Raw genomic sequence first — 13,019 nt, forward strand, 5'->3', positions numbered from 1 at the left:
CACCAGAGCTGCTGCTTCTGCCTCAGTGAGGAAGCTGAGGAAGGAGGAAGCTACCCTATGATGCCCCTGTAGTTCTTCTAAAATCTCTTACCAACTGACTGACAAAACAGGATGTGCAAATGAATGCCCAGAAAGCTAGCAACCAGGTACTAAGACCTTTAGCCACAGCCACCACTAAACACGTAAAAGCCTCCAAGAATGCCTCGCGATGCCACAGTCTGCCTTTGATTGGTAGAACCTTAATCACATTCAGAACCCTGGCTGCATCGAATTTAGCTCTGCAGTATAAGAAAGCTCACTAGAAGGACGTCGGAATGCGTCTTGTGAGCCCATCGACGGGATGCACCATGAAACTTAACTAAATTCACCCCGATGCTAGGCATTCAACAAAGATTTACATTTTACCACCTCACAATACCAGCTGTGTACATTTGGGCACTACCAGAGCCTCAATAGCCTCCTTTATCAAGTTGGAGGTAATAATATTTGTCTTCAGAAGCTCTTGGGGAGATGAAGTTAAATATATTAACATGCGGAAGAGCAGCAAGATGCTTGGGATGTGGCAGGCATTAGCCAATCAGTGAACACCATTCCATAACCCTATAGAGGAAACAGAATCCCTGAAAGATGGAGATTAAATAGAGTGTACTGCTAAAGAGATTTAATGGCCCAAATAGAAGTGGCCCTTGTATCAGTCTCATGGAATTGGGGGAGCATATTTGCCCCTGGAAAAGTAAGTGGGATTTGTGTGTGTGCTATTTCACATGTTCATTTGTATTATTTTTTCATTTTTGGTTAGTTTAATTTAAAAAAATAATGCAGCCACACAAATAATGAAAAGAAAATCCCTCTTTTCCAGTTTGTCAAGTTTCCTTCTTGAACTATCCTGTGCATATAAGCACACATGTCATCTAGAGTCTTCCTTTTTTCTCCTACAAAAATTGGGTCATATTATATGCCTCTTTTGCACCTGTATTTATTTATTTCTTTATTTATCCACTACCTTGGAGACAATCCGTTTCAGTTCATATAGAACCAATCACCTATTGATGGCAGCTAGGTGTTTGCATTCTTTTGCTTTTACAAAATTTGCTCTAACTAACATCCATTCTTTTACATAAATGACTATACCTGTAGAATCAATTTTAAGAAGTGGAAAGGCTAGGTCAAAGGTTAAGTACTGTGTATAATTTTATTGATATTGCCAAATGGCTCTGCAAACACTTGTACCGTGGTACGCTCTTTACTGATCCTGTATGAGCTGTATTTGTGCCAACATCCTTGCCAACAGTGTATCATCAACCCTTTTGATTTTTGCCAGTGAAATAAGGGAAGTGAAATAAGGGAGGTGATACCAGGGCAGATTAAGAGGAATCCTGCCAAGAGACAGAGGTAAGGGATTAATTAGAGGATAGGAGGCGAGGGAAGGTAGGATTTAAATATAAATTTGGAAGGGGAACTCATAACCTTCTGCCACTTACTATGTGGTAGACAGTGACTTGACTAGGCAGTGTACCTGCTATTACATTCAATCCTTATAACCACACTAACCCACAAACATTATTATCCCCCGTTAGACTCTGACGACCAGTCTCTGTCCACTGTACCTCCTGTGTCCTTATTTCACAGTTGAGGAAACCAAGGCCCAAAGAGGTTAAGTGATGTATCCAAAATCCCAGAGCAAGTTAAGTCAGGACAAGGGTTCCACTTTCCAGCTCCATGTACACTGCATTCGGCCAGCATTTTGGTGTGTACCACTGAAGCCACAAAGGATCTGAATATTTCTTCAGGGTGTATTTCATCCACAGTTTGAGTTTAATAGTTGAGTTGAATTCAGTCATTTCCTATAGTCGAAGAGGTTCCATAATAGTTGAGTGGACATGATCTTAAACATGCTGGCACTTTTCACGTCGATAAAAAGTTCTTCCTCAGAGATTCTCTGTTCCTTTCCACAAAAAACTACTGTATTTACTCAAGGAGCATTCTTTTTTTTTTTTTTTTTTTGGTGGTACGCGGGCCTCTCAGTGTTGTGGCCTCTCCCGTTGCTGAGCACAGGCTCCGGACGCGCAGGCTCAGTGGCCATGGCTCACGGGCCCAGCCGCTCCGCAGCACGTGGGATCCTCCCGGATTGGGGCACGAGCCCGCGCATCCCCTGCATCGACAGGCGGACTCTCAACCACTGCGCCACCAGGGAAGCCCCCAAGGAGCATTCTTGACAGAAACTACAGGAGGTGAAAACTCTAAGCTTCTTGGGATTTTAAGATTTCTGATAGAGGATTATGCAGCCCCTCCTGAATTCTACCCCTGCTCCTCTGGAATTTTAAAGTTGGCCTGTAACACCCTCCTTGAAACACCCTTGGAGACTGGGACTGGCACCTGTGCCCTCTTCCTCATTGTTTTCTACTGCTTCAGAGTCCAGAATCATTGAGATTAGAGGTATCAGCTAGGATTGCCTCATTTCCTACTTGTTTTCAGAGTCCAGGATCTCTTCTGTGTACATCTGGGCAGTTCCACTTGAATCAGAAATGGGAGACTTCAGACATTCAAATTTAATGAAGATAAGAAACAATCAATTAGAGCATGAAGTCCCAGTGAGGAGATGACTCTTAAATGGCACAGAAATTTGGTTGATCATCCTTATTGGAAGGGCGGGACGATGATTGAGAATGTGATGAAAAGATGGGAATAAAAAGTAAACCTTTCATCTGAAAAAGTTAAGCTGGGGCAATGACTTTTTTTGCTTTTATTTTTTTATTAATTAAGAAGGCCTAACTTTTTTTTTTTTTTTTTTTTTTTGCGGTATGCGGGCCTCTCACTGTTGTGGCCTCCCCCGTTGCGGAGCACAGGCTCCGGACGCGCAGGCTCCAGACGCGCAGGCTCCGGACGCGCAGGCTCAGCGGCCATGGCTCACGGGCCCAGCCGCTCGGCGGCATATGGGATCCTCCCAGACCGGGGCACGAACCCGTATCCCCTGCATCGGCAGGCGGACTCTCAACCACTTGCGCCACCAGGGAGGCCCCTAACTTTTTTTTTTTAGAAAGTTTTTTTTATTAGTTTCTGCTTTATAACAAAGTGAATCAGTTATACATATACATCTGTTCCCCCGTCCCTTCCCTCTTGCGTCTCCCTCCCTCCCACCCTCCCTATCTCACCCCTCCAGGCGGTCACAAAGCACCGAGCTGATAGAAGGCCTAACTTTTGAATTGTCCTAATTGGAAAACATCCTGATGGTGGTCATTCTTTTAGGGTAGAGCAATGGTGTTCTGGAGCAATAGCCCTAACTGTATTTGCCCAAAGCGAGTAAAGTGTCAGTGGTAAAGAATGGAATTTGAGAGCTGTAGTGAACTGAGAAATGAACTGGCTTGAAGTCCAATTTTATAGATAATGAAACTGAGACATAGTAAGTATATGCGATTTAGCTAAGAAGACACATCTGGTGACCATCAGCCGAAACTAGAACCAAGCTCTCCTGCCTTAGCTCATTGTATGGTTTAATTTCCATTATGTGATCCACATTTTATAATCTGTTGAAAGAATATGATTGTTTGGAATTGTGTTAGTTTGTTTTCTTAGAATGGACAGGGATTTATTTTTACAGCTATCCTAAACAGACCTGTTTTTAACTAAAGAAAGAGTACATAAATGAGAAAACTAATTTGTTAAAGAAATCGTTAAGATAGAGTCGATTGAACTATTGTCACACAGGAAGCTTAGCTGATAGGTAGGACGTGTGACCTTTGTTTTGTTTTAGAAATTGCCATTCATTCCACTTTTAGTTTTGTAACACATGAATAAGAGCTATGTATTTATACTGTCTACTGAAGTCAGGAAACAAACTAAGTAGTCTTTTCTTTGGGAATGATCAATTGCTTAGGACTTGTTTCAAACTAATGATATAAATAATCTAACAAGGTCTTTCATTGTACATTTCTCGGAGCAAACAAAATGCGATGTGTTTTTATAACCAGATAGCTATTTGATTTTTTTTTCTCTTTCATACATTTGGATATAGATTGATATAGAATTATTTAAAATGCTGCATATAAATTAAACATTAAAAGGGAGATATGGAGAGCCCAAGCTGCCCCATTATAATCTTTAGTTCCACGGTCACTGCCTCAAGGACACTCCATTTCATATCACATGTCCTTCTTTTGAAAAGTGATCACCAAGGTTCAAGTAACATTTAAGCATGGCCAGCAACTGCATAATTTATGGACTTTTTTTTTTTTTTTTTTGCTTTTGTGTTCTTATTTTAATGAAAAACCAGGAAAACAGAAGACTTTTCATACGTTAACTCTCTTATATTCTTTCCCTCCTGCCTTTGCAGATCGGGGCCCTGAAGGATTACTACCACTTCTATCACAGCAGGACGATTAAAAGGTCAGTTCTCTCAAGCAGAGGAACACACAGTTTCATTTCAATGGAACCAAAGGTAAGAAGAACCAGTTGGGTGGGGACCAAGAGGCAGAGCTTCTGCATTTTTCATTGGTAACATCACACTAGGAACTGGTGACCAGCACGAAAGCTTACATTTCAAGAGCTGTCATACTATCCTTTGGTCCAATATCTTTGCTTCCTCTTGAGACCAAAAATAGGCAGTGGCTTGATTTTTTATCGAAGTGCCCTTATCATCCCAGTTGTAGAACAGCCCAGGGGTATCAGAAGTAGGAGTTGTCGTGGAGAAATGAGAAGGAGTGTATGTGGGGACAGATAGGGATGGATTCAGAAGTATTGAAGTCTTAAGAAGACCATACCATCTGCCTGTTTGCATACAGATCTGAGGTTCTATCTGAGCTCTGTAGAGGGGTCTCTTCCAGAACCCTTAGGTCAGGCCTCAGGTCACCACGAATCCTTGTAGTTTCAATGGGCATTAATAGAGCCATGCCACTGGTGGCCCACGGACTAGACCATGTCTGAGACAGGGGGGATTCTGAGCACAGAAGGGACAGAAGCTGGCTGTGCTCCTCCTGGAAGCTCAACAGGGATCTTTCTTACGCATTGTCTTGACCCAATCCTTTTGGGTTGTACAGAAAGCATACTTCTAGGAGAACCTAGCAGAAGATGTGTCATGTCTAGATTCTCCCAATCCATTCTGGAGAGGCAGGACAGCTTTGAAATGGGAGATAGGAAGCTGGAGGGTGTTAGGGACACACAGGCTAATAACTGGCAGCTAAAACTCTGAGGATGAGATAACCCTCTGTCCTTATTAAGTTGGAGGAAGGGATTGACTCTGACAGAGAACTGCTTGGCCTCCCAGATGTGACAAGTAAAGAGGGAGAGGGGGGGCAGCACTACCAGCCTGCCGTGGTTCCTCTGTGGGTTCACTGTTGGTTATTTACTGATCAGGAAGGGTTGTCTTTTCCTCATTATGGTTTGGGTTTATCACATGAGCTCATTTTCAAATAAATGGGTCAACAAGTCTCTACCAGTGAGCATGGCAATCTCACCTAGAGATTCCTCGAAAATGATATTCCTTATTAAAGCAAAAAGGTCCCTATTTGAATTAATATGCAAATCAGGTTGGCCGTTTGGAGTCCTGTCCTCGGTTATGCGCCACAGGTCTCCTTGTTTAATTTTTGTCTGGAATATTATCACACAGTGTTCATGATTGTGAAATTGTATCTTGCTGGTTAGAAAAAGCACATTTGTTGTAGGGCCCAATTTTCTGTGGATTATAGGAACATCCCCTGATACTTAACACTCTGGCAGCCTGTGGATTATATGTATATTTTCCCTTTATCTCTATTCAGAATTAAATTTTACTGGAAAAGCAGTCTGTTAGGATGTTCTTGAATTAGCGAAGTTTTCGAAGCAAAGTCACGTTTTTCATCTGTTAACTTTTTCCAAGCTTTCTTGAACTTTGGTAATTTAAAAGATTTTAATTTCAGACCTCATGTGCATAGTCCATGTGAATTTGAAAAACCGAGTACTAAGTGGTTTGGGAGGTAAGAACAGAATTGAATACAGAGCTATTTCAAGCCTTAACGTTCTTTTGGGGAAGATTGGCCTTCCATTCTTCTTATCTCAGTGCATCAAATAGCTCATGCAGGACCCAATGGAGACCTCAGACACTGGGACACATAGTGCCTGGCATGTATGTCCTCCCCCACGCCACCCAGAGGAACAGAGCCAGTTCAGGCCAGCCCCAGGGTACCTGCTCAGTTCCTCTTCCTCCTCCATATAAAGAATACCCTAGGGTAGGATTGTACCTTGCTTCTCACTCCTCATTCTGATGCCACCTGCCCCTCATTGCCACCCAGCTGTTTATACAGAAGGGCCACTGTTCTTCCAACTTTGCAGATTGGGGATTGCCTGCAGTTTCTTTCAGATATTTCTTAAAGTCCGATCATTCCTTCCATTGGCCATTGCTTGAGCCTCTAATATATGCCAGACCCTGTGTTAGGCTCTGGGGATTTGGGGATAGGGTGATGCCCTCAGGGAGCTCTCTGCAGCCTCCCACAGTAGCTTTCAGGGAAACACAAGACGTTATAATGCTTCTCAGCATTGGGGATGGAAGAGCAAAGGAGATGGGGGTCTACTACATTCCTCCTCCTTCTCCAGCTCCCTCTGCGAAAAGCTCAGGCCACCACTTAGGTTAAGTTTCCTTTTTAATTAAAACAACAGCGACAACAACAAATGTTATTTACAGAGAGGCTGCAAAAACGTTATGAGGAATTCCTGTATTCACTTCCCAGATTCCCCTAACATTTACATTTTACATCTCGTCAAACTTACTTGGTCATTTTCTCTCTCTTCTCTCTATACACATGCACGCACATGCACACATAGCTATGTATATAAGTTTCTTCTTGAAAATTTGGGTGTGAATTGCAGACATGATGCCCCTTTAACTCTAAATACTCCACTGTGTATTTACCAAAACCAAGGACGTTCTGTCATATAACTGGGAGTACAATGGTTAACATTTTGGTAAAATCTGGATATTAACATTGACTCAATATTATAATCTAATCTACAGATTTTATTCAAATATTGCCAGTTGTCTCTTTTCTGGGCCAGGATCACATCAGTTGTCATATTTCCCAAATCTCCTTGGTATACTCTGTCATACTTTCATTTTCTTCCCTCCCCTCCCCTCCCCTCCCTTTCCCCTTCCCTTTCCCCTCCCCTTCCCCTCCCCCTTACCCTCCCCTCCCCTCCCCTCCCTTTCCCCTTCCCTTTCCCCTCCCCTTCCCCTCCCCTTCCCCTCCCCTCCCCTTCCCCTTCCCCTCCCTTTCCCCTTCCCCTTCCCTTTCCCCTTCCCCTTCCCTTTCCTTTTCTTTTCTTTCATGATCTAGAATTTTTTTGCAGAGGACTGGCCACTTATTTTGTAGAATCTCTCAAGTTGCGTTTGTCTGTTTCTTCATGATTAGCTGCAGGTTTGGCGGGAACACCAGAGAAGTGCCATGTCCTTCCCAGTGTATCAGATCAGGAGGCACATGACGTTGACATGTTTCATTGCTGATGATTTTAACTTTGGTCACTTGATGAAACCTGGTGTCTGCCAGGTTTCTTTACTTTAAAATACGATTTTCCCCCACCTAATTAATAAGCGTTTTGTGGGGAAAGATGTTGAGACTATGTAAATTTCTACAGGCTGACTTTTTGTTTTTCGCTCCCAGCAGATCTCATGGGGAGTATAAAGTATCCGCACAACTTGCTTTCTTAGTCAGGTCTCCTTTTCTTTAATCTTGGGTGTGTGTGTGTGGTGGGTGATTTGTGTGCCAGAGTGGAGGCACATTTGTGATCAGGGGGGACGGGCCATGTGAAATGGCTTGGTAGGAAACATTGGTGATGTGTGAAGTTATTTTTGTTCCTCATCTTCTCCAGAAAGGGAAAACACACATGGGTGAATTGCAGGGAATACACACACTCCACAGATCCTGGCTTTTACTTGCTGGAGTAAATTGCATGGCTCCTTCTTCCCCCTGCTATTGTTTTTACTTAGAGGGTTCTAAAGAAGGAAATGCAAAAGTAGCAACATTGTAAGAACAACCCTCCTGGTGCTAAGAAAATGCTGTGGTCAGTTGGGGCACATGAGCCCGGAGAACAAGAATAAACCGGATTCCCATATGTTAACCGTATGTTATGATTAGCTTTTAAATGACAGGGATCCACAGACTTCTAAGATAGCATCACTATACAGTAATAACACAGTTTGGCAAAAAGTGTTGGTACCATATTACAGCAGTTAGAAGGGTGAGTCTTACAATGTTCTTGACTCACCAACTTCTCTCCAAGAGACCTAGGTTAAATTTGAGAAACGGCAGTCTTGACTTAACATTTTCAGAAGCCTCTCATTCATCTGCTTAGAAATCTTTGCCAGCCCTGTGGCATTTTGGTCAAAGAGGGCGGTATCTACAGGAGCTCTTTGGAATAAAAGTTCTTTACAGCTCTTTAACTGCCCATGCAGACATGGGCGGGGGTGGAGGAGATACTTTTCTTTCATTCTTCTTACCCAGAACAGAAAAATCAGAATCCTACATTTTCCATTAGAGTAGGCTTTCAAAAATAAAGAACATAAACTGCCCTTCATTTAGCCCTTGTGTCCTGTTCATGTGTAGTTTGATATACGGGCCCAACTTGTACCCGTGCCCGTGAGGTTTTATCTTGAAGATTCTGGCCTTTTAATCTCTTATCTTTTCCAGTCGTTTTTTCTGTCTTCAAATATATTTAAAGATCAGTGTTTATCTAAATCTAGGATAGAATTACCTTCTGCTCTGGGCTCAGGGATGAGCAACTCTCCTGCCATGTTTTTTCCTGAAGTTCAATTTATCAACCCGCCTCATCGCGTGGATGTGTATGGCTGTGTATCTCAAATACGGAAAAGCTATTGATATAGTATTATTCATTGCAGAATCATAGGCTCCTTAGAATGAGCCTTCTCTCCTTCCTATCCAATGCTAACATACCCTCTGTCATACTCCTAAAAATATTATTTTCAGATCTGTTAAACATGCCCGATGACAGAGAGCTCAGTACTGGACAAGGCAAACATTTCTATAATTAAAGAGATTTCACATGTTGAGCTAAAATTTGCCTGTCTGTAACTTCTATCCATTGATTGGATCTACATCCACCTTCCAGACTTAGACATAGCAGCTCTTTAAATATTTGGAGCCCCTCTCTTAATCTCCTGGAGCAGCAATTGTCCCTCTGTCAGTGTGGCCCAGAATTAAGTTCAAGGCTTTAGCTCACAGAGAGATTGCTCATTTGTTACATTTATATGTAAGCCATTTCCTCTAAAGAGAATTTTAGAGCAGAGCATGCAAGCACTGTACAGTGACAGCTAAAGGGCTGTAGGAAAAGGACAGCAAGGCGGAAATGAAGTAATTGGAGGTAATTAGCAAGATCAGATAGAATCAAACCTGTGAAACAAGAAAGGGAAGTTCAAGTTCTTGACTAATCCCTGCTGGTACCTATTGTGTCCAAAATTTGATTTTCAGGTGATTAGAGTTTCTCTTTTTGCCTCAAGGGTGAAGACGATGTGATGGAGTAAAGTAAGGGTGCAGGGGTACTTCACTGTACATAAAGGTCATGTTCCCGAAAAGTTGTACAAATCTACTTCCTATCAGTCAAACCTCATTTCTCCATGGGTTCACTGTATACTTTCAGAATCAATTTATCTTCACTGAGGATTGATACGTCATTTTTCTGTGGAGACAACCAGCACATTGGTTAACTTTTTTTTTTTTTTTTTTAACTCTGAGACAAACCATTTATAAGTTGTTTCCATACACCTGATCTGCCAGGGGATCTTTGGAGGTAAAGAAACTTTATTCAGGTAGAAATAGATGCTCAGGAGTGTCTGAGCTCCATCTTGCCTGGCTCCCATGCATGAATCACAGCCATGCCTTTCACTGACAAGATTCCTGGTGTCCTGGTGCAGCTTCAAAATTCATTCCACCCCGAGTACAAGTGCTTCCTGTTCTGGCCGCTGCTCCACTTCCTCTCACCCCACCTGCCCTCATTCCAGCTGGTGCTCCCGTGGACTGTTTTCTCTGGCAGTTCAATTTTCTGCTCTTTGGTTTTAACTGTGATAATAACTTCATGGTTTGACTTTCTTCTGTGAAGTGCAGTTTTATAACAACATTCCTGGGCTTGTGCTCGGTGGCCACGTGCACAGATCCTGGGTGTGTTGAGGTCGAACGAGAGGGGCTGTGTTCTCTGGGGCAGGAACCCGAGGCTGTGTGTTCTTAGCCTGTGTCATAACCGTGATTGTTACACATTTGCTTCTCAGCATCTCACCAGTGAATGAAAGCAGTTACCATATAGCTTGAGAATGCCCTGAATTCTTCTGGAAGCAGTGTGGGCTTGGGTGTGATGATGAGCGGAGAGAACATGGATGCGATGGTCAAGGGGCATGTTGGGGGGCTGTCTTGTTCCGGATGACCCTCTTTTTTTTTTTTGCGGTATGCGGGCCTCTTACTGTTGTGGCCTCTCCTGTCGCGGAGCACAGGCTCCGGACGCGCAGGCTCAACGGCCATGGCTCATGGGCCCAGCCGCTCCGCGGCATGTGGGATCTTCCCGGACCCGGGCACAAACCCGTGTCCCCTGCATCGGCAGGCGGACTCCCAACCACTGCGCCACCAGGGAAGCCCCTGGGTGACCCTCTTTAACTACCTTTCACCAGTTATGAAGTGCAACTGCTATGGCAGATTCCTGTCTTTGCCTTTTGATAGCATTCCTGTGCCTTTGAAAACCCCACTAGAACGTGTAGACTCCTGGGAGAAGCATTTCAGGCATAAGTTTGCAACCTGTGATACAGGTATAATGGCAGGATGGCTAGGAGTGTAGGAGAGACGGAAAGAGTATGTGGGTGCAGATGCCACCGAGTTCTCCGCCTTCCCTTCTTTTCTGTCTTGTTTTCAGGTCTCCCAGATGTCTGGATGATCAGAAACCAGAGAGTCAGATTGTACACTGCTGGGTTATCTGATGGGAAAGTTTGGGTCATAACCCCAATTATTTTAGCTACTTAGGAAAAGGGGCCAAATCTTTATTAGAGAGCACTTCGCAGCATTTCATTCTGGAAGGTTATAAACGCACACGCCCACAGTGGAGTGCAGATAAGAAGAATGAGTAAGATGGGCCAGACAGAAAATCCCTGGGCATAGGATAGAGCGTAGAGCCCTTGCTGTGTGTAAGGGAGCATCGGCAGCCCTGCGACATCATGTTTGCATGCTGGCTCGTGGTTGCCAGCTGAGAAGAGCCGGCAAGTCTGCACTTTTACAGGACGTTTCCCAATTTTAAATGTTGGCCAATAATTCAGAAGTTTAAACGTACTCGTGTGGGCCAAGGAAAATGCATCCGAGGGGCATCCCAGTTTGTGACCCCTGAGATGGGCTGCATCGGGAAAAAGCGGGGGAGGCGTGAAAGGTGGGTGTTAGCACCTTCATAGCTTGGCCTCGGTCTTGCCCTCACCTGAACACTGGTTTCAGTCTGTCAGTCATGCTCTGCTGAGTGGCTCTAGTATGATTTTTCTCTGTGTCTTAGTCTCCAAACTGAAATGCAAAAATCTTTTAGGTGTAAATAATTGGCTCAGAGCACTCACGTTCTGAAGCAGACGCTGCTGCCGGTGAGGACGGGGGGTTGGGGGGAGCTCATTTTAGCTCCTCTTGTGCTTTTACCCAGTTTTCCACTGACAACAGTCTCAACAGGAAATGAAGCCTGGAGGAAATAGGATAAGTCAAAGAAAAGAACAACAAAAAGAAGCAAATAAAGTGATGACCATGTAAAAATAGGAAGAGGAATTAGATAGGGTGGGGGAAGGGTAGATTATGGATTTTGCCACTTTAGCCACGTGAAGGAAAGGTACAAATGTAAAATCTTTATTATTTTCTTAATTTATGTAGTATTTCTAAGGTGTCAGATTCTAAAGCAGCTGGTGCTACATCTAGAAAATGTAGGGTCATGACAACATTCTGAATTTCTAGTTAGGTCTGGTCTTAGTTCAGGTTGCTTATGACAGAATATCATAGACTAGGTGGCTTATAAACAGCACAAATTTATTTTTTCTAGTCCTAGAGGCTGGGAAGTCCAAGATCAAGGTGCTGGCAGATTCGGTGTCTGGTGAGAGCCCACTTCCTGGTTCATAGACAGTCGTCTTCTCACTGTAATCTCACCTGGCGGAAGAGGCAAGGGAGCTCTCTGGGGTCTCTTTTATAATGGCACTAATCCCATTTATAGGTGACCATTAGGTCACTCCACCCTTAGGTGAGTGACCTAATCACCTCCCAAAGGCCCCACCACTAAATGCCACCACGCTGAGTATTAGGTTTCAACATGTGAATTTTGCAGGAACACAAACATTCAGTCTGTAACAGGTCTTAAGGGAACTTTAGAGCCACAGGTTCTGTTGAACTCTTGGGCAAGTTAGGATATAATAAGTAAGTAATCCTAGGGAATAAGCAAAAACAGCAAAAACAAACGAAAGCCAGCAACAACAACAAAACCCAAAGCCATTTTAATTGTTTGAAGAGAAATCATACTGATTTACGTATTTACTTTAATGAATGCAAGAGTCAATAAGAGATCCAATTAAAACATCACCATTGAAAAGGCATGATTTGTTAAAAAGTGCTTGTGAATTTTGTTTCTGTGCTCAGTTCTACCAAATCAATTCTTACAACATAAAAAGAGGCAACATGGTACAACAGAAAGAACCTTTGGGTCTTTGTTCCTGCTCGGATCTCTGTGGGGGGAGCACTTAACTCCTCTGTCCATCGATTTTCTCTCCTCATTTGAAGACAAGAGAAAATCCTCATTTCTCTCCTCATCACTGTTCATGCACATACTCAGGGAAGTACATGGTCTAATACGGTATAATGATTTGTACATAAGAAAGGATCAAAAGCATAGGTTAAATGCTTATAACAAAATAGTAAGTTCACCATTAAAATGATGTTATAAATCTATACATACTGATAAGGAAAGGTCTCCAAAATAATATGTAAAGTAACAAAAAGCAGTATGAAAAGAATATATAAGATGTGTTCCTATTTATGTTTTACATTTAA

At 43.1% G+C, this 13,019-nt stretch overlaps 1 protein-coding gene across 1 annotated transcript in view; it reads left to right on the forward strand.

Annotated features, from left to right (window-relative positions):
* Positions 1-13,019, forward strand: part of PCSK5 (proprotein convertase subtilisin/kexin type 5) — a 334,111-nt gene that overhangs the window by 34,344 nt on the left and 286,748 nt on the right. Inside the window, exon 2 of the mRNA XM_060102335.1 lies at positions 4,331-4,435. Coding sequence (XP_059958318.1) covers positions 4,331-4,435 — 105 coding nt within the window. The remainder of the gene's footprint in view (positions 1-4,330; positions 4,436-13,019) is intronic.

Source organism: Mesoplodon densirostris, chromosome 6 (assembly GCF_025265405.1).
Source record: "Mesoplodon densirostris isolate mMesDen1 chromosome 6, mMesDen1 primary haplotype, whole genome shotgun sequence".
Classification (NCBI taxonomy): Eukaryota; Metazoa; Chordata; class Mammalia; order Artiodactyla; family Ziphiidae; genus Mesoplodon; species Mesoplodon densirostris.